This window comes from Gavia stellata, chromosome 3 (genome assembly GCF_030936135.1).
Source record: "Gavia stellata isolate bGavSte3 chromosome 3, bGavSte3.hap2, whole genome shotgun sequence".
Classification (NCBI taxonomy): Eukaryota; Metazoa; Chordata; class Aves; order Gaviiformes; family Gaviidae; genus Gavia; species Gavia stellata.
The window spans coordinates 40,856,473-40,881,653 of record NC_082596.1 but is presented as its reverse complement, the minus strand read 5'-3'; the positions used below and the strand labels follow the sequence as shown (position 1 = coordinate 40,881,653).

Here is a 25,181-nt window from a genome sequence, read left to right as displayed (position 1 = left end):
TACAGTCCCCCAGCAACAGTGTCACACTTAAACACACTGAGCTCCCCTAACTAGCTCATGGAGGCAATTGTAACTAAAAACATGATTTATGCAAGAAAATGCTAATGCCACCATTAATTTGAGATCTTAAGCACAAAATATTGGCCTGATTTTCCCATGGCCTACATCAGTGGAATTCAGTTGATACTATCAGAGTTATCTAAATTTGGTCTAATAAGGGCAAAAGGAAAGCAAATAACTGTTACTTTATTTTTATTTGTGCCATCCACCATTAATACAACTCATATTTCTTTAAGAACTGAATAACCTGCACCCATAGATCACCCTCTCAAAACTTCAGGGCTTGATTTTCTGGAGTCCGTTGCACTCCCTAGTGACTTGTCAAAGGCAGCCAACCTTCCTTCCTCCCGGCTCTGCCTTTTCCCAATTTTTTCCAGGTTGGTGAATCACTGGTTACATTGCCCTGCAGGTAGCTCTTCGTAACTCCAGCTCCGCAGTGAATACGGAAAGAGGCTGCTTAACAAACTCACCTGTGTATCAACCATAGACAAGTCTAATACACATTGATGTTGAATGAAAAGCTTATCTCCTGCCACAAATGTCCTTTAAGCAAATATGCGGAAACTGTCTGTATTGAAATTTAGACATCTCATCCCAGGGCTGTGGCGTCTAAAATGTAGTTTTTACCAATGATACGCAAGCACACAAAACATGGAACTCGGGCATCCCTTGTGCTGATTGACTTCCAGGTCCTGCAATGTAACTTCGAGAAGCCCCAGACGAAGAAATGCTCTGGCTGCTGCTGTCCCCTTTGTTTGATATGAGAACACTGAACCCAGGGGAGTAGCTGAGTGAAATGGCTGTTTTGCTATAAATAATTCATAACTTTCCAAACAGTTTTCTTCAAATACAATAAAGTATGTTTTTCACGGAGGGATTCCCTTTTAATTTTTAAACCAATTTTTCTTTTTCAGAAATTAGAAAGAGAGAGAGATCAGTTAAGCAGTGGGGTTTTTTGTTTGTTTGTCTGTTTTTGTGATGGCTGAAAACTTGGATGGATCTTGATCTTTCTTCACACACATTTCACATTGGAACAGACCTTGATCTTCTTTCACACAAGTGTAACTACACAGACTTCGATGACAGCTTCTTGCTAATTATGTCACCGAAATGTAAGAGATTCACTGTAGCATTTTGCTCATACATAACAGCTTAAGCAGCTTTTCTTTTAACATTCGTAAATACAAATTCTAGGTAAGGTACAGGAATGAAAATTAAATTCAGAACTAGGTATTCAGGAAAGCTACAAGATACCAAAAAAGAATTTGGAATAAAATACATCTCTTTTCAACTAAAACACAAATCCTGTCAGATTAGATTCATCAAACACTTTATTCATGGGAAGTTTCCCATGAAGATATATTAAGTCTCAATGGGAAATATTTTCAGTGAGGTTTTACCAAGTAGAAAATACCCCTGGTGTTGGGGGAGTTTTGGGGTTTTTTTAATCAGTTTTGCAATCACCTCAGGGGCTAATTCAAGGAAAGCTACAAGCTGATAGTATGTATGATAAAACCAAATCAAACAGTTGTTATACTCGTTATGATAAGTGTAAATCTGCATACTTAGGAAGCTGAAATGTAGCTCCTGTAAGGGGTGGAAAAAAAAAGACTATTATGTTTGGTTTTGTCATCCTGGGCTTGAAATTATGGGATGCTGGAACTCTCACACTTCTATAAGACAACTTTGCAAAGTGTATTCTAATAGTAATTTGATACAGCTTCATATTAATTGCCAATTAATCAGATTGCCTTTCCAAAAGCTTGAATATATACATTCACAATGTCAGTGACTGCCTTATCTTAAATGCACCCATTCTGAAATTGTTTGACTGCTATCTTCTTACATATGAAGCACACAAAACAATTTTATTGCTGTATAATGTTCAGAAATGCATTCGTGTAAGCTTTATATACATATTTAATCTTTCTTTTATATATTTGCTTTTTCTTTTAGTAAGTGATGGAATAAACAACACTTCGCTTCGGATGGATTATACTACATGTGAACTGCCTGTTACTCTTTCTGCAAGAATAAGAAAAGCACTTTGCTTTCATTTGTTAAATATCAGCTTGATAGCAAAAAGCTGCTGAATGGCTCATGCTCACAGCAGACCATCAATTGAATGGGATCAGCACTTTTCCTACTAAAATACCTGAAGTCAAGGATTTGGAAAAGAGGGTTTTGCAGAGATGACCCATTTACAAGCTGGACTTAGTCCAGAGACTATAGAGAAAGCCCGCCTGGAACTGAATGAAAACCCAGACATTTTGCATCAGGATATCCAGCAAGTCAGGGACATGATCATCACAAGGCCTGACATTGGGTTTTTACGTACAGATGATGCCTTCATCTTGAGATTTCTCCGAGCCAGAAAGTTTCACCAAACTGAGGCCTTCAGACTGCTGGCTCAGTACTTCCAGTACCGCCAATTAAATCTGGATATGTTCAAAAACTTCAAGGCTGATGATCCAGGAATCAAACGGGCTCTGACAGATGGGTTCCCGGGAGTACTGGAAAATCGTGACCACTGTGGCAGGAAGATTCTTCTGCTTTTTGCAGCCAACTGGGATCAGAGTAGGTAAATGTAGATAGAGTCCTTATCTTTTTACATACACTCACACTCAACTTGTAACGGAATATTTGTGACCATATGTGAAGCAGCAAAGCCATTTTTGGTATAATATTTTGTAACCACAAGTCCATTTCACTAAAACTTTCATCTGACCAGATCACCTCTCACTCTTCAGACATAACACCATTGAGAGATAAGGGTATATCAGTGTGTCAAAAAAGTAGCTCACATTTCTTTCCAGAAATATTTCCAGTTTTTACCCAGATAGTGTCTGTTTGCTATAAATATATTAATACCTATTATATAATTGCTTCAGTAGACTAGTAGTCTTACCTCACAGACTAGCCAAACAGGTTGACAGAAAGCAAACATCTCAAAACATATGGGGGGTCTCATAGCTCTTCTGGTGCAGAAGGAACTGACCATATTTATTCTGTCTCCAGACTTCTTAACAGGTAAATTTTTTTGTTTTAACCATTTCAGGAATTGCAGCCTGTATTATGAGATTTCTACAAACTGCATTGTAATTTCTACGCTCTGTGGTTAGTGTATGCTTGTTAAATGGGAGATACATGCAAAGTGTATTTTCTGTCCAGGTCATTTCTTTACAGAGTGGTAGGAACAAAGATTTCTCCCAGCCATTATTATAAAATGTTGCCCTTAAATGTTAATGTGATTAGTCAGCTTTCACTACCTATTTGAAGTGATAGAGAGAAAAGGGGCTAATCCAGGAATATCACGTTCACATTGTCCTCTTCGTCAGAAGTCATTCCATTCCATTTTCCCTGCCTTCACAGCAAGATGGAGAAATGTAATCGTCTGTAGGACTGCCATGTGTTCTGCTGATTTTTTGATAAAAATCAGACCAAAGAACAAAATTCAGATTCAGATTTTGAGTATCATAAATTCTGATGAGTTCCAGGTAGGATTTTGTCTTGGCACGGTCTTTTTTTTTTTCAAGTTTTCCATGAAAGTGTCTCATCAATAGATTGGAACTTTGAATTCATGTTATAGAAATTATTAGAGAACGATACACATATGCCTGAGATTTTTCATGTTAGTTGTTTTCTGGGAAAACCTTTCATATCCATGTGAAAACAGAGTTCAGAAGTATTTATAATTTTCCCTTGCATCTGAAAAATAAGCGTGCAGAAAAAGTTACAGAAATGTAGCTTTGCATATATGTAAGTATTTGGTGAAATCCAGAACTGAAGCCAGTGATAAAATTCCTATTGACTACAAAGGAGCCAGCAGTTTATTTCCTGTCTTTCTGAACTGTGAGCTTGCCTTTCTTCCAACCACAAAACCCTTCCTCTAGCAATTGGCCTGGAAAGAAAGGTGAATGAACACGTATCTTGAATTAATAGAAAGTATCAGCTTTAGAGGACAGAAGCACTGTTGCTCTGCTGGTTGCATTAAGGGATTTAGGTATTACATAGAGCAAGCTTTGGATTTCTGATCCTTCAACAAAATGAATCCTTGCGATTAACTTCGTACATCAGGTCCTGCTCTTGGAAAGCTGAGAGTGCTGCTGTCTAGGGCTTCTGCACTGAGATTTTGACAGAACATTGATTCCCATCAGATTTTGGCTCAAATTTTCTGCAAGTCTTAAATATGCATCCATGTATATGTGTGTATGTGTGTGTGTATAAAAACCAAAGTGAGCCTGCATGCAAGCTACCTTGTTTCTGAAAATGTAATTTTAACCTTCAAAGAAGAAAGGCTGAGGCAAATAGGATAGGATATACTTTCCTAAGGCTCCTCAGTGAAATTAAAAATCACACGCAAATTTTACCTCTCTTCAGCCACTGAAGCTCAACTCCTCTGTGGATGCAAGTAACAAGAAGTGTCATTTCTGTGAGCTTTTGTAGTGCTGTAAGTTCTACAAGGATTTGGGGCAGGATTTGGGCTATAAGTAAACAGAGGGATGATCTCCTCCTTCTTTACTGTCTAAAGGCATCAACAAGAGCAAAAGCTGTTAAGGAACAGGAAATGATGAGTGCAATATCCTATTAAGCAGCAGGGAAGCAGGTTATTGACCAGAAGAAGTATATATTAATAAATATTTCACAAAAAACCTCAAACAAACAGACAATGTGTCTATCTTACATGTATATTGGGCAACCTTTCTATAGATGTGTTTTCAGTGATGGCAAGATGTTTACAAGCTTACATTTCAGCTGAATGCTAATGCAATCAATTTATATGATGCTGTAATGCTGACATACAAGAGTAAGAGCTCAGCCTTCAGCATGCTTTTCCTAATTTTAATCTTATTTTGCAGCTGGCTGTGTCTTCTCTTTCTTTACGATTAAATCATAATTTCACAGAATCACACAGAATCACTAAGGTTGGAAAAGACCTGTAAGATCATCAAGTCCAACCATTAACAAAAAAAAAACAACAAAAAAACACCAAAAAACCCCCCCAAAACCCCACACACCACCGTGCCCATCAAGCCACGTCCCACAATGCCACGTCTACACGTTCCTTGAATACCTCCAGGGAGGGAGACTCCACCACCTCCCTGGGCAGCCTGTTCTAGTGTGTTGCCACTCTCTCAGTAAAGAAATTTTTCCTAATATCCAGTCTGAACCTCCCCTGGCGCAACTTGAGACCATTTCCTCTTGTCCTGTCACTAGTCACTTGGGAGAAGAGACCAACACCCACCTCTCTGCAACCCCCTTTCAGGTAATTGTAGAGAGCGATAAGGTCTCCCCTCAGCCTCCTCTTCTCCAGACTAAACAACCCCAGTTCCCTCAGCTGCTCCTCATAAGACTTGTGCTCCAGACCCCTCACCAGCTTCGTCGCCCTTCTCTGGACACGCTCCAGCACCTCAATGTCCTTCTTGTAGTGAGGGGCCCAAAAGTGAACACAGTATTCGAGGTGCGGCCTCACCAGCGCCGAGTACGGGGGCACGATCACCTCTCTGCTCCTGCTGGCCACACTGCTGCTGATACAGGCCAGGATGCCATTGGCCTTCTTGGCCACCTGGGCACACTGCTGGCTCATTGTAAGGGATGATTTATAAAGAAATCACAATTTATAAAGGATCATTTAAAATCAGCATAGCTATTATCCATAAACTGATTTTCAGTCCAGACATTCTTACCATTTATACTACTGGCAGTATGGTGGCTGTAGGGGCCACATGTCAAGGAGACAGAAGCAGCCTCCAAACTTTTTGGTTCAATATAATGATTTTTAAAAGGAAATGTCCTTATTTGTGTAATGTGACTGCCTGGACAAATCATATCCAAGAAGTTTTTAAGGGATTCCCTGTAACAAAGATAAAACTTCTATGTGAGCCTTTAGTAACATTTGTAATTTCAGCTTCAGGACTGTAATCCATAGATCTGACATCTCTAGAAAACTAGGTTTTAATTTCTAGTCTCAATGTTTCCAGCTTCAGCTTCCAGCTGCTGGATTGTTTTAGTTCAAAAGGATCACACAAATATGACAGCTTCCCATGTTTGTACTTCTGTGTCCTGACCACGTCATCTTTTAACCTACTTTTGAATTCACTGAGGATGCAGCACTGTAGGGTAAGTTACGGTCAGGCAACGAGAAGATAGTGCATTAGATATTCTACAGCAGTGGTTCTTGTGTTCTCTTTTAACCATGGTGAAGGTAAAACAGCTAACCCCCTTTTCCTTGAGGGCAAAACAACCTTGTGTTGTCCACAAGGTAAAGAACATACTTGTGGGCAGCCAACACAGCAAAGATGGTATTCTGCAAAATATTGCACTAGCTTAATGTCTTGCAATACATTTATGCTGCCAAAGCTTAAATAGATTGAACTTCTTTACTCAGAATTAGGAAGATTTTCCAGGTTGCTAATACTCTTCATCATTCTTTTCTGGACCTTTCCTATCATTTTAGCATTGTTGCTAATGTGCAGACAGATGAACTGAATACAAACTTTTACTAATAAAACGTCATGTGGTAACACCATCTCACACTCACTCTTCTCTTCAGTATTTCCCTCCTTTTAGATATAAGATTGGCACTGTTTTCTTAGCTACTCTATCACATTTTAAGCTCATGTTCATCTCAAATCTGCTTCAAAGTCACTGTTTCCTAAAATACAAACACCATTGGTAAATGTGTCATACATTCTCATCCATAATGTGGGCACAGTCTAGCATGTGATTCACGCTCTTCTGCAGAGCTAAACCTGTCCTCCTCATCAATTATCATTGCATGTTTTTTATGACATCTGCAAAGTTCACTGGCAAGAACTTTATTTTGACCAAAACCTCCTTGATGACTATAATTTTTATCTCCAAATCACTAGCTGAGACCTATCATGGTGCCAGGTTTTCATTCATTTAGCATGTACTGCATTGGTTCAATTTTGCTCTATTTTTTAGACAGGTTTCTTAGAGATGATGTTACCACTTTCTCTCTAGGTCCTGCATAGTATATTTTGGATCTGTTAGTTAATGTTAATCACATGTGATACAGAACAGAAAACTTCAGAGGTATTGAATAAGTGAAAATGAGCAGATGGGTAGAAAAGAAAGAGAACAGATTAGTTCCACACTGAGGGAGAGGAAAAATCTTGAGCTATATTACTGTACACTAGAAAATCCATGCAGGAAGGGTCATCGTTCACTTTGATTAGAGCTCAGTCTTCAGAGGTGCAGAATAATCCAACTACAAGGTGTGAACTCACCCAAAACTCACAAAGGCTTCGCATATACCACTGAATACAGATTATTTTTAAACGGAAATTGTGGAGTAATAAGGACAGGTAAGGATGTCAAACTGATCTTGTCAGGAACTTCTTTTATGAAGTAATTTTTATCTTAAAAAAATCCCAGTTTGTAAAACAAATACATGTGTACATACAAATGTACAATTTTGATGAGACCTGAACCAGGATTTCACATAAACACAAATGTGCCATGTGCTGGATTACAAATACTCTTTCTTACACTTTCTCATTTCATCAGTGTCACCAAATCTAAGCCCTCACTCCTCTGATGCACCTCTAGTGAAACTGAAGTCAGGTAAGAGTGCCTTTTTGGCTGTTGGATTGAGGAAAACCTTCACTAACTACTGCAGCTGTTCCTAGGTCTGCCACTGCCTTCTAATATATCCTACTTGTACACCTGGGAGATGCAGGGTTTGGGTGAACAAGTAATTCAGCAGAACATGTTCATTAATCTTCCAAGTCAAGATATTTCCTTCAAGGTTGTTCAGCCAGAGTAAAATTTATTTCTGTGTAGAGAGCCAGCATGAGGGCTATCTCCAATCATGACACATGGGTTGCGTAGTGATTCCCTGCGAACAGGGTCCTGGGGTAAGGGGGCAGAAGGTTGCCCATTGTCTTTTGCAGCAAAGCAGTAATTAATTTCTGTCTTCATGTTTATACTGTTGTATCTTAGAAGCTGTCAAATAGCTCCAAAATTTCTGTAAAAGTCAGATGGAAAAAACTGCTGCTTTGTTTACAACATACATTCCCAAGTCAGCTGCTAGCCATAAATTCTCTTTTATTAACCAAGGAATCTCAAATGCCAGATACTTACCATTCTGTAGGAAAGTGTATTGAGATAGGCTAAAGGGCAAGGAAATACTCTGACATAATGGTAAATCAACAGCTATAAATATTTTAAAGGATTGTGATAGAAAAAATTATGTCCTTGCTGACAATGCTCATAGTGGTGTAATTACAAGGATATTATCATCAGCAGATCCTGTTAGTATAAATGAATATGTCTCAAACGCTGATTATTCCAATATATTTCAAGCATAATCTCAGATGCTTAATAGAATATGAAGGAATAAACCTCTGTTGAGAATGATTTATAGTCACAGGCAAACTGTGGCAATAACTCAGCCCCATAGCTGTTTATTATGAGAGATTATGGCTGAAATACAGTCAGTCCTAACACCAGAATGATTTTTACATAGCAAGTCTTTGTGTTTGGTTAGGAGATAGTGCTTCTGTGTTGGGAGATGCTTAATGTAATGCAGATTGAAGTTGTTGTTCAACCATTGCATTGACCAATAAATAGCCTAGAAGAACACTGTATTAAAAAATAATTCATATTACATTATTACATTACTGAGCTAGTCTGAAATGGTAGCAGAATTCAGGGTAGTGGAGGAAGGAAGTGTAGCATAAGCAAAATACTCATTTCAGGGAGTAACTGATGTGCAAATCAAATGTTGGACAAAGAAGACAAAAAGGAGGTCTCTCTTGAAATGTTTTAATTTGCTTGGAGACAGGAACTTTATTCAGCTAGTACCATTTATTATGGAAGCTGAGTTTGGGAAGGTTGTTGTAGTCCATATGAATGACAGAAGGATGACATACACAAATGACAGTCCTGGATAGGGCTGAGACAGGAATCAAAAAGAGAGAGAAAATGTCTGAAAAAGACAAAGAAAAACAACAGTTGGGAAAGTTATGAAGCATATGTTGAAGAACAAGACAAGTCTGACTGAAAGGCAAAAAAATAATCAATGGAGGACAGGTAAGGCAATCAAACCCATGTTGAGAGGGAAGAGAAGGTGAGTGGATGGTGTCGGGCTGAGGGCTGACTGAAGAGCTGTGAAGGACAGTGCCAGTGGGTGAGACAGACAACTGCTGGAGCTGGCCTGCGGGATGACAAAGGGAAACGAAGGGCAAACTGGAAAGTGGCTCTGTGCCATCTCCCTCCTGTAGAGAAAAGAAACCAAATCCAATCCCCAAGCTTTAGAAACCAGAAAGAAGGGCAGAAAGAAGGACAGTTGATTAAGAAAAATACATGCAAATACATGTACACAACAAACACATACACACGCACATGCACACACACCCCCTTCCTTCCCAGGCTGTCTCAAAAGACCCAAATTTTATGTGAGGATTTATGTCTGGGTGGCAGAAAAGAGAAACTGCATACAGTTGTGATAGTACTTGTCCCTTGTCCCTGGAAAATGACCCATACTCCTATGTGGTCCATGCATGTCATCCTCACATCTGGGTTCTGCAAAAGAACATTATAACAGCTATATCAACAGAGTAGTACGAAGCCAAACAATATGACATCCCACTTGGCTCTTTGTCCCTTTGACCCTTGGGAAGAGCTGGTAACCATGAATGAATGCTCTTATATAGGAGTTTTTTGGGGTGAGACTTTGTAGGAAGAGAATATTTTTTGTTGGAGCTTTTCCTAAATCAAGTTTTCTAAATATCTGATATTCTGATTACTTTCTAACTTGTCAACCTAATTAAAAGGAGTTAAGGCAAATTCATGCATTGCAACAGGAACAGACTGCAAAGAGTCAGGAGAGAAAAAAACCGTAATTCTCTGACTACCTATTTAATAGGCTACATGCAGCTGAAGCATCAGAAAAGAGTGGAGATATTGAGCTGGAATCCTTAAATACATTTTAAAATTTTTAAATTCTAATAATTTTTTGATATATTATTTCCCCCGGCCACGATTTATTTTAGACTCTTTCCTCTGAACTCTAAGCCTCTGTATCAATTGCATCTTACATAAAAATAGTAATTTTTTTCACCACACCCTGGTAGGTGCTGAGCATCCTCCACTTCCAGCACCCTCAGAGCAGTACAAGGGATGCTTGGGAACTGCTGCTGATAGCAGGCTGGGTGATCCCAGAGCACTCCTAGTTTGTCTCTGACTTTTTCAGTAAAAAATCCAGTGATGAGGAGTCCACAGAGTGCCTCCGTTACCTATTCAGGTCCTGAACCAGCTTAATCATTGCAAAATGTTTTCTAATTCTTGGAAATCTAATACTGCTTAAGATTACTTAATTTGCTTTTATTCTGTATTCCCATCCCCAAGGAAATGGGGAACGTTTCACTACCACCTTTTATTAAGGTAAACTTTCATATATAGGAAGATTCGTATCCCATTTCTTATTGTCCTCAACTTTTATCACGTCTTCATATTTTCCAGACTTCTTGTTTTACTATTCTTTTCTTGACTTAGCTCCGATTCGTCTCTTGTGCTAGTACTTATGTTACAGGTCAGTTGAGGTGAGTAAAGGTGAATAACTGCTGGTGTTCTGCAGACAACATTCCTGTAATACAGTTCAGAGACATTGCTTCCTCTATGCTATCACCTTACTGTATCACTCCATTTGTAGTCCATCCTTTACCCTCAAATCCTTTAGTGCCCAATCAGTACTTTCTCCATTAATTAACCATGAATACCTTATTTAACAAACCAAGAGGTGAGAAAATCCCACTAGAGACAAAAGTGTCAGCCAGGACTAAACTAGTAATGGCAGGTATGTCTGGTGTCTCACAAGGCTCCTTGGCTTTTAACATGGACTCTACATACGATATGCCTCTTTTTGAAGTAAAACCCCAAATGACCCTGAATTACTTTCAAATGAATCATATAAAATGTTCTCTGAAAGAAAGTGAATGTACATGTACCTATGTATGCATTTTAGCAGAGAATAATAATAAGATGCGGGAAAAAGGAAAGGCATTCATTGGCAGTTATGGCATACGCAAATTGCCTTTTTCCCCAGACTTGCAAAGGTCTTTTATTCAAACAGAATTAAAGGCTTTATCAGAGTGAAACTGCATTTAAATTGCAGTAGCCAGCTAAAAGTGGCTTACATGTAAACGAGAACCTAGGAAATGGAAAGATTTCCTACCACCTCTCCCTAGGTCAGAGTTTATTCCTCCTTTTTTATCTCAGTTTTCAAATTAATATTACAGTGCATTTGGAAGCAGCGTTTTTCAGCAGTCTCCTTCTCTTTCAATATAAATCACATTTCTGCTTTTGTACTTACACAACAGATGGGTAGGATTATCCCTGGGAAAACAACGCAATGTATTCTTATTCAGAAACCTCGCAAAGTGAGAAACAGCTTAGAGGATCACAGATCCAAGATAATGGGAGAGGATGGAGATGCCTTAGATGAGGTCATTGCACTCTGCTGTGGATTTTCCTGGTCAGAAATACCTATACAAAAGAAATTCTGTGTGCTAACACGTACACTAGCACTCCAAAGGGGTATAGACACCACATATACTCTGTAGATTGACCTGTGCATATTCAATATACATGACTGGCATCTCTTGGATTTGCTGTGAAAGGAAGCCAGAAGGAAGGAAAGAGTGAAAAGTTTAACACTGGCAAGGGGAGCGCGTGTTCCTGGACACACCATAGCAGTGGCCTTGTGCTTGTTACCACTTTTTTTCACATTTATTATTTAATTCATATCTGAATGTATGGAATTGAGTTCCTCTACTGACATGACATAAAACCAGAGGAGCTGAAATTATGGCTTTGTGGAAGGGAGCACAGGACTATCTGTGGAAGGTGTGGGGATGGCTTGTAACTGGAACTCAGTGAAGAAAACCATATTGGTCTAAAAAGGTAAAAAAAGTCTTGACCTTCCTGCTTTGTTAATTCAGACCATCAGCTGCATGTCCTGTAAAGTATGTGAGAGTACATGTCTTGTAAAGTACACGTGAGAGTGGTTCTACTGGATCAGACCAAAGGTTCCTCTGGCCCCAAATCCTCATTGTGACGGTGGCCAGCAGCACGACCCTAACAAGGGATTTGATACACAGCAGGTTGGCAACGTTAAAATATAAAACATACTAATTTGCTTCTGGAAAGCAAATACTTCTTCTTATGTTTATTGATATGTTAACATCAAAAATATGGTAGTCGATAGCTTGGAATCTTACAGTTTCAATCAAATCCTGAACATTTTCCCTCTAAAGATGTATTATGGGATATTACATAAATAATCCATATGAGTTTTTCAAGTAGATTTTTATTGACCATATAGCATCATAACATTAATGGTGCTGTGATTTATACTGCATATATGAAAAGATAACTGGCACCACATGTGTTAATGCATGCACAGAACATGCCATCCACTGCGTGTCTGCAATGGAAAAGTAGAAAAGTGATACCATCTTTCTATAAAGAAAAAGCACCAATGAAGATATTTTCATATTTCCTTTCCCTTAAAAATTGATCTTTACTGATGCAAGTTTGCTCAGCACAGGCAGAAAATAGGCAGTTACATAGGAAATAGTTCCAGCAGGATGCTAACTGGCTGGCTTTGCCCTCTGTCCTCTGCTACAAATGGACCCTCCAGGAAGTTTCCAGAGCTGAGATTATCATGTTCTAGGAGCAAGGGATAGTTGCTTTTTACTGCCCCTGTGGTTGCTGGATTTATTAAAAACTGTGACAGTGCAATCAGAATTTAAGACAAAAATTTCCTCTTCTTCAAAGACTGTTTCCATTTTCTTCTGTTTAGGAATCAAGTCTCCAGTCATGGCATATTAACTATGATGCTCCACATGTTTTATTGGTTTACCCATGTCAAAAGAGGCAAAATGTCTTGTACAGAAGAGCTTAACAACTCAATTTTTAGGCTAGTTTATTGGAACGTCTTTACTCCTCCATCCTTCCCCCTGGTCTCCTTCTCTGTCTGGTCTGTTAAATTTTTAGGGGCCTGTGACAGACAGGTGCTTCTACCACTTCCTTCCTCATATTATCAAGACTATCCCAGAGATACATGGTCAGGGCACTCTCATCACTGCAACCATGGGAGCTGATGTCTCCCTTGTCCTCCAGCCTCGCCAAGGTAGACAAGCACCCTGAAGAAGGGTGATGGTGGTGGCAGGGTAGAATTTACCCCAACATGCTGTTCAGCCATTTCACAGAGCTCAGCACCTCCCACACCACACACATCTTGACTGAATTCATGCTGTCCTCTGTGATGCAGTGCAGGAGATGTAAGAGATGCTGTCAGGTAACTTCCTATTCCCTATTTCTAGGATTAATTTTGCTTTGTCAAAAGCCTCTGAGGATGATAAACTCAAAAGGTGCTTTAAGATATCTTGCAATTTAAGAACATAAACATTATGTCAGAAGCTCTGGTATCTAAAAGTTCAACAGACTATCTTGCATATAAGAAATGCTGTGTAAAAGCAGTTTTCCTATCTGGGATTCTGAATACATGCTGGGTGTTTTATGCCTCAATTATATTTGAAAATGGATAGTCCTGATATTTTATGGTGTTCCAGTGTCATTGTTTCCTACGATGGAGCTCTGTCTCCCACTCACTGTGTGCTAAGGGGGATAATGGTCGCAAAACTCATTGTCTCCAAGGTCTATTGCAGCCTCCTTGCTGGATGAGAACCTGTTTGAAACCACTAAATAATGCAGGTATCCTAACTTTGTGAACAGGTTGCTATGCCTATCTGTGATGTGGAAAATTGCGGAATCTCTAGGTAGGTAGCCCACCTGGAAATAGTCCTCCAATGGGGGCTTTCTGATATGACCCCAATAAAAGAAGTTCTAAGAATTAAGGAAACTATCAGTGAGCAAATACTCTGTCAGGAGTATGCAGATGCAGTGAGTGAGAATGGCGCTTTCTCATGTCTATCTTACTTTCAGAGGTATTGAGTTTTCCCCTGGGAGGGAGTTTCTGAAGTACTGAGTCTGACTGTGAAACATAGCAGTGCAGACGTAGTGTTGGCTACGTGTTCCAGCCAATGCAGGAGCCACATGGCTTGTCCTGTCGACTGCCATCGAGGAGAATAGCACAAAGAAGGCCTTCAGAGCTCTTGCTGGCTCTGCTAATCAGCAGCCACATCCCTACATCCAAGGAAATTAAGTTAGTGTAAAGCCACCTTCATATTAACTCTGAAATACACTGGGGTATGGTTCTGGCACAGCTGAGTATCTAGTCTCCAGGATGTTAAATGCTGTTCTGGAATACTACTGGACCTAACAAGCCAAAAATACTGTCTTAATAGAGTGGGTCTGAACTTTAAGGAGTTTACTATGCTATCTCATTCAACTGCACTAGAGTCAGGGAAAGACAGTGACTAACAAAGGTTATATTGACATATAATGCAGGGAGGTAGCCTACAGGCAATTGCCAAACGTGATAAAATGCACATAGTTTAAACGCAGCTGCATCAAAACTCTTGCCCAGTCAATCCAGACCATGACTGTTGAACTGCGTGACTGCTTATTTCATGATGTGTCTAAAAGGACATTGCACTCATACTGGCCAGCTGTGCTGACCAGCAACCAATTTCCTACATGAGTTTGTTCATTTTTTGATATCAGCCCTAAACTGGGTCCTAACACACTAGGATGAAAAAATAAAGCAAAGCTTAACCCCCACCCTGGAAAGTGTACAATCTAAATGGACAAGAGAAAAGAAGCATTGAAAACCTTCCCGACAAGAAGAAGAGTGCGTCATGGGGTCAGGGCCTCTCTGGGGGCTGGGAGCACTGATGGGTCCCTGGGGCAGCCGGGCAGGGCTAGGCAGCTTGCATCTGGCTGCATTCTGGGGCAGGAGTGCACCTGGGCCCAATGGAGGGGCTCGCAGGGATTGAACACAGTCAGGCAGTGAATCAGTGACACAGGGAAGAAATAAATCAATGTTTCCTACTTGTTACGCCACTGCCTTGAAGACAAGGTCTTCTTTAATCCTGCTTCCCAAAAGATACAGTAGGAAACCCGAAGTGGCCGCCACCTGACCCACAGAGACACTTCAGTCCTGATTCAGCTTTTACACCAGGGTGGGCAGGACAAACCCCTTTGCCTACTTTTTTTCTCCCCTGAAGAAGCTCTACATCTCCCAAAGGCATGGTGGAAAATAAATCTCTTGGCTGCCACCTAAGCCTGGCCTAGGTTATGGCTCTCTTTAAATGTCTACAAATGCACCTTCAATAAAAAACTGGTTTTGTTATCCTGAAGTACCCAGAAAGATAAGAAGTGTTACTACACTAATGGTATGTCAAGAAAACAACCATTTGCCAGGCTTGTGGTGCTGAGAAATTAAGGAGGGCACACAAGCCGTGGACAAGACTCATTTCTGCATGTGGCGAATTGCTCCAGTGTAAGCATGACAGGATAATAGAAAACAAAACAAAGGAAAACAGTGGAAATAGTTATGCTGGAAGAAGTGCCCAGTATCATGAAACAGGTGTGATTTATAGCTCAGCGCCTCGTTTACCTGTGTTCTCTGATGAGAGGCTGTGGCCAGGATCAGAGGAGCAGCAGAGTGCAGGGGTGAAGTGCTGTGGCCAGGCAGAGGGAAGGAAGGTGTTCATCAATGTCCTGCTCGCACAAGGTCCCACTGTGCCAGCTCTGTACTCTGTCATGCAGTTTCCTACTTCTGGAATGAAAAATGGCATAATTCACACCTACAGACATGTTGTGGGGCCCTTAATAAAACTACTGCACATGACTAGGTCAGAATAGGTGAACAAAAAGTCTGTTTTCCGACTTTCATGAAACTATGAGTTAGAAGATTGCATGGCTGAAGCCAGGGAACCTCCTTATCTAATTCTTTCAAAAACATATAGGGTTCATGCATTTCCAAAGAGCAAGAAGACAAAGAAAAGTTTTTTTCATAACATCTGATTCAGCAATGCATGTGAGCAACCCCAACAAATTCAACTATGGAGACAAAATGCAGCAATAAGACTATTCATACGCTTTACGTTAGACATTTGCTTAAGTACCTTATGGCTTAATACACTTCTCATGCAGAAATGAGACCAGTGCATTTACTTGACTGTTAAGCACTGTTGATTAATACTAAAATTGCAAAATATTAACCAAAGCTAAGTCAACTGAAAGCAAGGGAATGGAAACATGAAGAGTTCTGGCAGATCAGGGAAAAAACCATCATGGAGAGGCTGAAAGCACTTTACTTTTTGTGTGTTTGTGGAGTGAAACTAACCACAGCATATTGGGATTCCTTTTGCAAAGACTTGATCACTTGTAGTTTTTCTCTGATATTGCCATAAGGCCTTTTTAGTAACATTTTTGTGAAGTCAAAGTATTGGCTAGAATAACAAGAAGTATGTACTACAGTTGCTTTTAAGAAAATGTTGTAACAAACATGTCGTAAGACTGTGCTTAGATCTGTGCCTCTGTGCCTAATTTTCCCCTTTCAATACAGTGTAAACTGTGAGGCGATAACAGACAAAAAAGGACAATCAATGTAGTATTAACAAACCCAGCACTTTTAACAAGCCATCCCATGATACCAAATTACAGCTTTTACATATTAAATCTTCCAAAGGCCTTATCTTCCCTGTTATGGTGCAACCATTTCCAATGCCATCTCCTGAAAAGTAGGCTTTGCTACTTTTAAAAAAGACTTCAAGGTGCAGCTATTCCAATAAACCATAATATGTTCATAGTAACACCCAATCCCTTACTTTCTTAACATCAAACCAGTTAGATCTCAAGGAAATTTAATTGTGACTTTCTATTTTCATAAAGGTTTTTTTGTGGGAAAGAACAGATGAAAAAATCATGTGTTTCTTTGTAAGCAAGCTTGTACCAATGACTGCATGCAACTGTTTCCGAGAAAACAAGAGGAAGTAGAGCACAAGGGATGATTTATTTGTTTAAGACTTCCACATTTACCTCTAATACTGAAGTTTTCCTTCTGGCATTTTTCCCAAGCCCATGTAACTAGACTTTCTGTCGCAATGTCTGCTGATCCTTTTTCTGCCTCTTTTTTGCTGACTTTTGACAAAACTGGGCCTTCCTGGGCCCAGTTGAGTTGAGTTGAGCCCAACAAAACTGGGCTGTCTGTATCCTCATTGAAGTGCTCACTACTGCTTGTGTTTGGAGTAAAGATCCTGATTGTTCCAGCTAACTGCTTCCAGAGCTGCCTCCTACAAATACCAATGTGAGGTCTGGCAGGGTGTCATTGTGCATTGAGTTCAAAAGCATAAAAGTTCTGGCTGTCTACTATTTTCTGTACTTAATTGTTACATATGTTTCTCCATGAGCGATTATTTATTATAATTGAATGAGTAGTGTAGAGTAATGGCTTCAATTAACCACGTTTCTTCAGTAATTCTCTGTATTGACTATGCGAGAATTCTTATTAGAAGTGTGAAAAAAAAGGAATTAATTATGTTAGCTTCACAATAAAAAACAATACAAACAGAAATAGAAGAGTATAAAACATTACATCATCAATGTAGTTTCGAGTTGTTTAGGAAACCTAAAACACAGCCCTTTCCCCCAGAAACAGTAGACCCTGAGACCGTGGTTGCCAGAAGGCAGAGACTAAACATCCACACATGTAAGTATACTTTACCGTACAGTGATTAGAGTGATTTAGGAGGTTGCTGATAACTTGTGTAATAAGTAATTAATGAAACTTTTCTTTCAGAATTCCTTATATTGCAATTCACATGAAATTCTGTTTTCAACTCAACTGAATTTTAATAGTTTATAAATCACTTGAATTGTTTTTCACTGGCAATTCCTGAGAAAATTTGATCGTCTGCCAAAACAATAACATAACATTACTATTCCAAGGCAAGGACCAGACTGCACCTGCAACACTAATCTGTATTCTACTGGGAATTGGCATGTACCAAAAAATTGTACTGGCTTCAGGGGAATAGAGGATAGCAGGCTGGGCTTCCTTTCAGCATTACCATATATTCAATACAAGGCTCCACAAGCCTATTTCTGTCTTCTTTGGGATCTCAACTTCAACAGTTACTACACACCACTGCTGTCAATATGTGACACAAAGATCCATCCCATCCAGGAAAAAGCCTTCATGCTGCTACATCATGGGATTAGCAATCTTGGTTAAAAGGCAGAGTTTACTGCAGAAATTTAACGTTTCAAATCCTGATAATGAAATATGAGTAAAGCATTGATTAAATGCTTCAGGTAGATTGCTTCAGGTAGATTGCACATTCTTTTCTTTTTTTTTAAAATAGGTAAATTATGTACTAAGCCACTGCATTCACAGAAAATGAAGTATTCGAAAATTATGAAGTACTGGTCTTAGAGTTTTAAAATATATTTAATTTTTCCCTTTGTGATTATGGTATATGAAATCATAATTAAAAATTGATTATACCCTATTTTGTCCACTGATCCTGCACCGGGGGCATTTTGAGAACTGTAACCCTGGCAGTTTCTAATTGTCAGTTTGCAACCTGCATTCTAATATTTTTGTTCCATAATTGCTTCATCTGTTTCGAGAAAGCCAGTCTAAACACTGTTGTGTTTCTAAATGAGCTGGGCAAGTCCCATTAATTTGTTGAGGTTGCTGCTTTGCAAAAATTTCCGCTTGGCTTTTTGTGTTGCAGGGAGTCCTTCTAGGCTCACCTCTTTTCCCTTTGTTTTGCAATTCCCTCAGAACACCGTATTTTGCAACTTCAAGGCCAAAAAGAAAAAAAGACTCTTCCAAAGGACTATTTTGTCAAAGAAACCCCATACATCCCAGGAAAGCTCACTTCCTCACTTGCAAAACATCAGGTGGTTGTAGCTGTCTCTGGATCTGAACATCTTTTGTTCCTCTTACCCGACTTATTCTGCATAAATGGTAGTAAAATCCATAGCAAAAGGTATTTATCTTCCTTTAGGCAGACCTTTCTTGCTCCATTACTGTCATCCATACAAAAATACACTTAGTAAAAGGTTAGCAATGATACATAGTATAGACCTGATGACACTTGATTTCTGTATTCAGCAATTCCCCTTCAAAAGGAGCAATCGCCTCACTCACTGGAGTCATTACAGAAGCAGTTGTCATTCATACTGTCTATAGAATTAGATTCAACACTAGTTCCTAAGGTTTCTCCTACAATGTGGTATCATTGAGACTGATGGTGTCTTCCATAACTTTTGTTTACTACTTGATAGTTATAAAATGCATTTGGTGATCAGACTTTTGTTCATTGACATATTGCGGAGTCATGTGTCTGTGGAATCCAGATCTCCCAAAGCAACTTCTTGTCAGCTGCTTTCCACATGGGAAGTCCCAATGAAGTCTGAGACAAACTTGGAAAATGTGAGTAAGAAAACATACCTTTTTCTAATTCTACTGGTAACATTTGACCAGACTCCTCATTGTTGGTTGGATCGCATCATGTTTTTTCTCATTAAGAATTCTGTAAAGTCTGGAATCTTCTACAGATCTCTCTCGTTTACACTTCCAGTGGATTTCTGGGAAAAAAAAAAAATCTGCTCTCTTAGGGGGAGTGGTTGTTGCTATCCATTCCTTCACTTTCTTCAGCAATGCTGCCTGAAATACGATCCACTCAAAAGAGGCTATGGTGAAAGCTGCTCATTTTCCTTCAGCTTCATGGCACTACATGTCCTTTTCAGTGTAACTGTGCAAAGCAGTTTCTTTGTGGCTGGCAGCATCATGATCCCATACACTTTTAAGAGTCTTCTCTATTTCATAAATCTACACAGGTTCCTTTTTTTCTGGTCCTTCTCCCCTGCTAAGCTGAATCATTATAGCAAATTTTCTTCATCATTGTTGCTGAAGAGATCTGCAGTTAGTTTTTCCTAGACTGCTGTCTTATGAATCTTTACAGCATCTGTTTTGAGTTCCCCCATGATCATTTCTACATCAATAATATCAAGTTCCTCCATCTTTTCAACTATATCAAAGTTGCCTATTGTTCCAGTGGGAAACCTCTTTGATATATAACGCTTGACACAGCTTTTCATTTGCTTATAAGAAATTATTACAATATTTTCATGTCTGTTTTTTATTAGCCCTGAAGGGCTCCAACTAAAATAATTTATAACCCTTTTTGTGACTGACATCACTTCTGTATATATTTTTAACATACGCCACTTTCACTGCCCAGATTTAAATACAGGAGTAAGCACGGGTATATGCTTATTTGCCTGATTTAACAGCCATTTTAGGTGTTTACTAGGATATACTTGCGTTTCTATTTTTTGCCACTTCTTCTCATGCCTTGATAAACTCTTACCCAATGTCTCTGAAAAGATTCAGCTTTGATTATTTTCCTTTGGTGATGACATCCCACATGGCTTCATCAGTCTGTTCGTGCTGTTCTAGAAAAATCCTGATATGATCTCCACCAGACAGGCATAGGGACCGCTGAGCTTCTCCAAGCTTTTTAATAACATCCTCATTTTTATATTATCTTCTATATTATGATAGTTAAAATGCCATTTTTACTGGAGAGACGTTGTAAGACTGCGATGTTTCTGATTGTTTTCTGTGCAAATTATTTCTTTGTTTTCATTGGTGGCACTGGTGCTCACTGCCCATACCTGCTCTGCTTTTCTCTTTCATTCCTCCTGAAAGGGGGAATAAAACATGGTCTCTCTGTTTCTGCATTATACCATCTGGTGATACTAAAACTATTTTTTAAATCTTTATGTGGAGATATACATTACTACCACAGGATGACCTTGCCAATGAAGATACACAGGCCATTTTCCACCACCTTCATGTGAACCATTTCTAGACACACCACTACTACGGGGTCTGCAACAGTCTGTCTCTGTGTGTGCATTTGTTTCACACAGGCCAAAGAGGATTTCGCACTTACTAAAGTCCACTGGGATGTTGTATTTTTCTTTTTATTCTTCATGTTATGCTTTTGTTAGGGACATAGTACTGCACGACTGTCACCTTCATGGGCAGTGTCTGGAATTCCATGCACAGGGCATTACCCGTAACTCAGTCTCAGTTTACTGTGGCTTTTCGCCATGATCAGCTCAGGTCTGCTCTTCCTACTGGATGGATCGTCATTTCTTGAGCCTGATGCAATCTGCTCCTGACCGTCTGGCTTCACTTAGTTTTCCAGTTTTCCTATGATTTTTTCTGACTTTTTTCAGCCTGTAGAATCAAATATACCTTTCATAATTCCATACGTAAGAAAAAGGGACCCTTCAGCAGAATATTTTTCAAAATATGGGCTGCTTTCACAGGCAAGTTTTGCCTCTCATGTGTCAAGCACACCGATGGTACACTATCTGTGGCTCTAAAAATCTGATATTCAGATGGACCAGATTTCTCCTCTGACCTTAGAGCTTCATAGAGATTTCAGACTAGGTACTAGAAGGAAAGAGGTGACATCATGCATACCTTTTGGGTTCATTGTCAGCTTACGATTACCAGCTGAAAGCTCATTACTGTAATTTCAAGCACCCAGAAGGAGTCTCCTTCTTAGCTGAACAGTTAAACTTTCTAACAGATATAGAGAAAAGTGAGTTTCTGAATGAACTTCCAGACATTCTGCTACATTTTTCAAAGCTTTCTGGATTGATGAGTGTTGTGTGAGTAATCAGGTGCGGTTTGAATATCCACAAGCAATAATATGACTTTTGTAGCTCTGAGCGCAGCACTCTAAGAATATATGCACTGGTGAGCAGTTATTTGATTTTAACTTTACTATTTGATCTAGTCATCATTGAGGTCTGCTGTAAGAATGACCGGTTGCAACCAAAGGGGCAGTTAGATGATTTTGTTAGAACTGTCTAAGGTAAAATATGTAAATGTACCATTTAGTTAGCTAATCAAAAATCTTCCTGTGAAGATTGTATTAAAGTCTCCTCAGAAAAGTTAATAAATATACAGGTGAATTCTTGCCTTGTATGTAAAAGTGGCCCTGATACTTCAGGCAGAGAGTAGGATTTGTAAGTGGCAAAAGTACATTATCATAATGCCCAGCAGTAATATTCTTTTGGTAGATGTAGGTGAGGTAAGTGGTGATGTGACAAAAAGTGAATGGAAAGTTGTGTAGGTTAGTAAAGATTAGCAAAAATTGTGGAAAACTCTAGAATGATCTAGAAAAGCAGCATTTATTATGCAAAGAAATCTAAATGCGGTGCAAGAACATGTTGGATTTTAATATGTGGCCACATCCTTCACCCTTTCTCAACTTTATGCAGTTTCTTCTGGGTTTTCAATTACTTTTAACCTTTTAAGAAAAACATCAGATCATTATGGACAGCACAATTAAGAAATGTACTTATTGTGCAGTGGTGGTCAGAAAAGTTAATTAGATGTTAGGCTGCATTAAGAATGAGATGGAGACTAAATAGGAAAAGATAACATATTCTTTTATGTATGCTCATATCCCAAACTCACCTCGAATACTGAATTCACTTTACATTGTATTATCTGAAAAAGAAGGGGATGTAAAAAAATATAACTGTCCAAAAAAAAGAGCAATGAAAGAAATTCATTAACATTATAAACAAGTGAGGTAATTGCATCAGAAGGGAGCAAAAAGTCCAGGGCTATTTCAAATGGAAAGATGTTGAAGGTGCAGCAGAAATAAATATAGCTAGAGCAGATATAGTGGAATCATACAGAGAAAACATGATAGCAGGGAGACTGAATAGGTGATGCCAGTTGTACCTTCTTCTAATAACAGAACAAAGGAGCTGTATAATCGCTTTCTGTGATTAAACAGTAGCTTCATAATGTTCAAAAGAAAATCCTCGCCCTTTCTGTAATGAAAAATTAACTTGTGGAACGCAATGATGCAAGAAATTGAGCAAATAGCTTAGTGTGATGCAAGGATGGATTGCAGGATTGCAGTGCCAAGAGGGAATAAGAAAAGGTTATGCAATCACACAGAATAAAATAAAACAGCAGAGGTCATCAATCCTAATGCAGCTAACTGTAAGCCATTCATGTACCAGCATTCGTTTTGTTCATTATTACTACAGCTGTGTTTTGAGGGAACGGTATCACAATATCAGTAAGATCAAGATAGGAGGTTAAAAACTACCTCTCAAACATTATCCTGAGCTGCGAACATCAGTCTGTTCCCACGTGTCATCTCTTAAATTTCTAACGGTGGAGACCACTAACCTGAAATAGCCACGGGCTCCCTGATTGTGCTCAGGCTGGAATGTACTCTTTGCCCATCTTCCCCATGCTCCTCGCAGGGGACATTGTATTTGGGACTATCCAGGCAAATTACTGTAGTGGCTCTGTAGTATTGATTTATTGATTGCATTTAGGGGTTGTAGCTTAGGACTTTTAATAGCTTCCACAGTATCATAACACACTGCCTGTGATTGTCACTTATTCCTTCTCAAGAGAGAAATTTGCACAGCGTGCAAGCACGACATTGCTCTAGGTATTAAAAAGGCAAGAAAACCAGCAGCGTGTAGCTCAGAAGTACTGCCTCCTGAAGGGCTAAAACAAATCCACAGCCAGAGGAACAGTTATATTGCTCCTGAGATCAATTCTGGTCTTTTCTTTCAGCAGCAGGCTGCAAAGCAGAGCTGCACACTGCTCCTGAGAGTCTTCACCCTGCACAGCGCTGAGTGCCCTGCCTGGAGCCCAGCCAAGCCATTAGCCTGATGGCTGGGCTGTCCTACTGCACCCAAGCGGACTACTTACGTGCGATCACTAAGCGTTTGGTGTGCTGGGTTGCAATCAGTTGCCTGCTCCATTTGGGATCACGTTTCTGGAGAGCTTCAGGGAGGGATTTTTTGAGCTCTCAGGAGTGTAACAATTTTATGTTTTTTCTTGGACTGATTCCCTGCTAGGTGGTGTAACAAGTCCCTGGGCTGAGGCAAAGGGAAGAGCAGATGTCACCTCCCCACTCCCCTGTGTAGGTCTCCTTGGTGAGAGCTGGTCCCACCAGGGGTCCAAAGAGCCCCACCAGCTGCACTCTCCCTCCCCAAGCACAGGGGCTGGGGAGGTCCGAGGTCCCTGTTTTTCAACCAAATTGCACATGAGAAAGGGTCCTTGCACAGCCACATTAACATCAGGGACAAAGTATTCATTTGGTAAGGGTGCCCACAGTATGAATGAGTGTATGTAGGAGGATGTTCGTAACAGTGACTTGAATGTGGAGCATGTAATACAGGGGCTATTGGTTGCTATGGAGTTCAACTGAAATAGAAAGTGACAGCAAAACCCCTGTAATACGTGTATATGGAAGAATCTCAATCAGAAACATAACATGGGGAATATTTTTATATGTTTAAGAAAGCCAATGAGAGGCAATTTTTGCATGATAAAAGAATAAACCAATGTAGTTTCTTTTTGCAGGCTGGTACATTTCCCCTTCACTGGCAATGGCAGAGGCTTCCCGCTCACTCCAAGCAGGAATTCAAAGCCAGCCAGATATCTGGGGGTGACTGGCCACCGTTCAGTTATAAGCTAAGCAGTGGATTTCTGATGTTGTTAAATACAGTTCAGGTCTCAGCTTAGTCTACTCTATTCTTTGTAGCCAGTGCACTGTTGGACTAACCATTTCCAAAGAAAAAAATCAGTACACTTATCTATCCAGTCTGTTATCCTGGATGTAAAGTTACTTTGGAATTTTATTTAGATACTCACGCAGATGCTGTGGGGAAAAACTTGCTATCCTTGCTATCCTTTCATTACAAAACAGGAGCGATGCTTGTCTGAAGCTGACATACTGGAACAGCCTAAGATAGCTGCACTGAATGTGACAGAAGAATGATTTGGAGCTATGACATTAACTTAATGCAACCTGTGTTTTACTCAGTAGGAGTTTTATCTGCATAAATTTTGGTTCTACAGAGAAATAAAAGAAATCTGTAACTTAACTTTGGCTTGGCGAAGAAAGGGTTGGTACCCCACAGAATAAGAAAAAATCTCAGTTTGTTGTTTAAGAATTTCTCCAGTTTGTGTGCTGGTGAATTATTCGTATTTTTGCAGCTAACGAGTTTAAATGGCTTTGAATTGTTCTATGAAGAAAGTTACTCATGGCTGGTCAAAATATTTGTTGGAACATTTACTGTGAATGCAACCCATTTTTTCT

The 25,181-nt window shown here is 39.5% G+C and overlaps 1 protein-coding gene across 1 annotated transcript in view; it reads left to right on the top strand.

Moving 5' to 3' along the window:
- Positions 1-2,252: 2,252 nt before the first annotated feature.
- The window catches only part of CLVS1 (clavesin 1), a 93,310-nt gene continuing 70,381 nt past the window's right edge, over positions 2,253-25,181 (top strand). The window contains exon 1 of the mRNA XM_009806795.2: positions 2,253-2,641. Within this exon, the coding sequence (XP_009805097.1) occupies positions 2,253-2,641 (389 nt within the window). The remainder of the gene's footprint in view (positions 2,642-25,181) is intronic.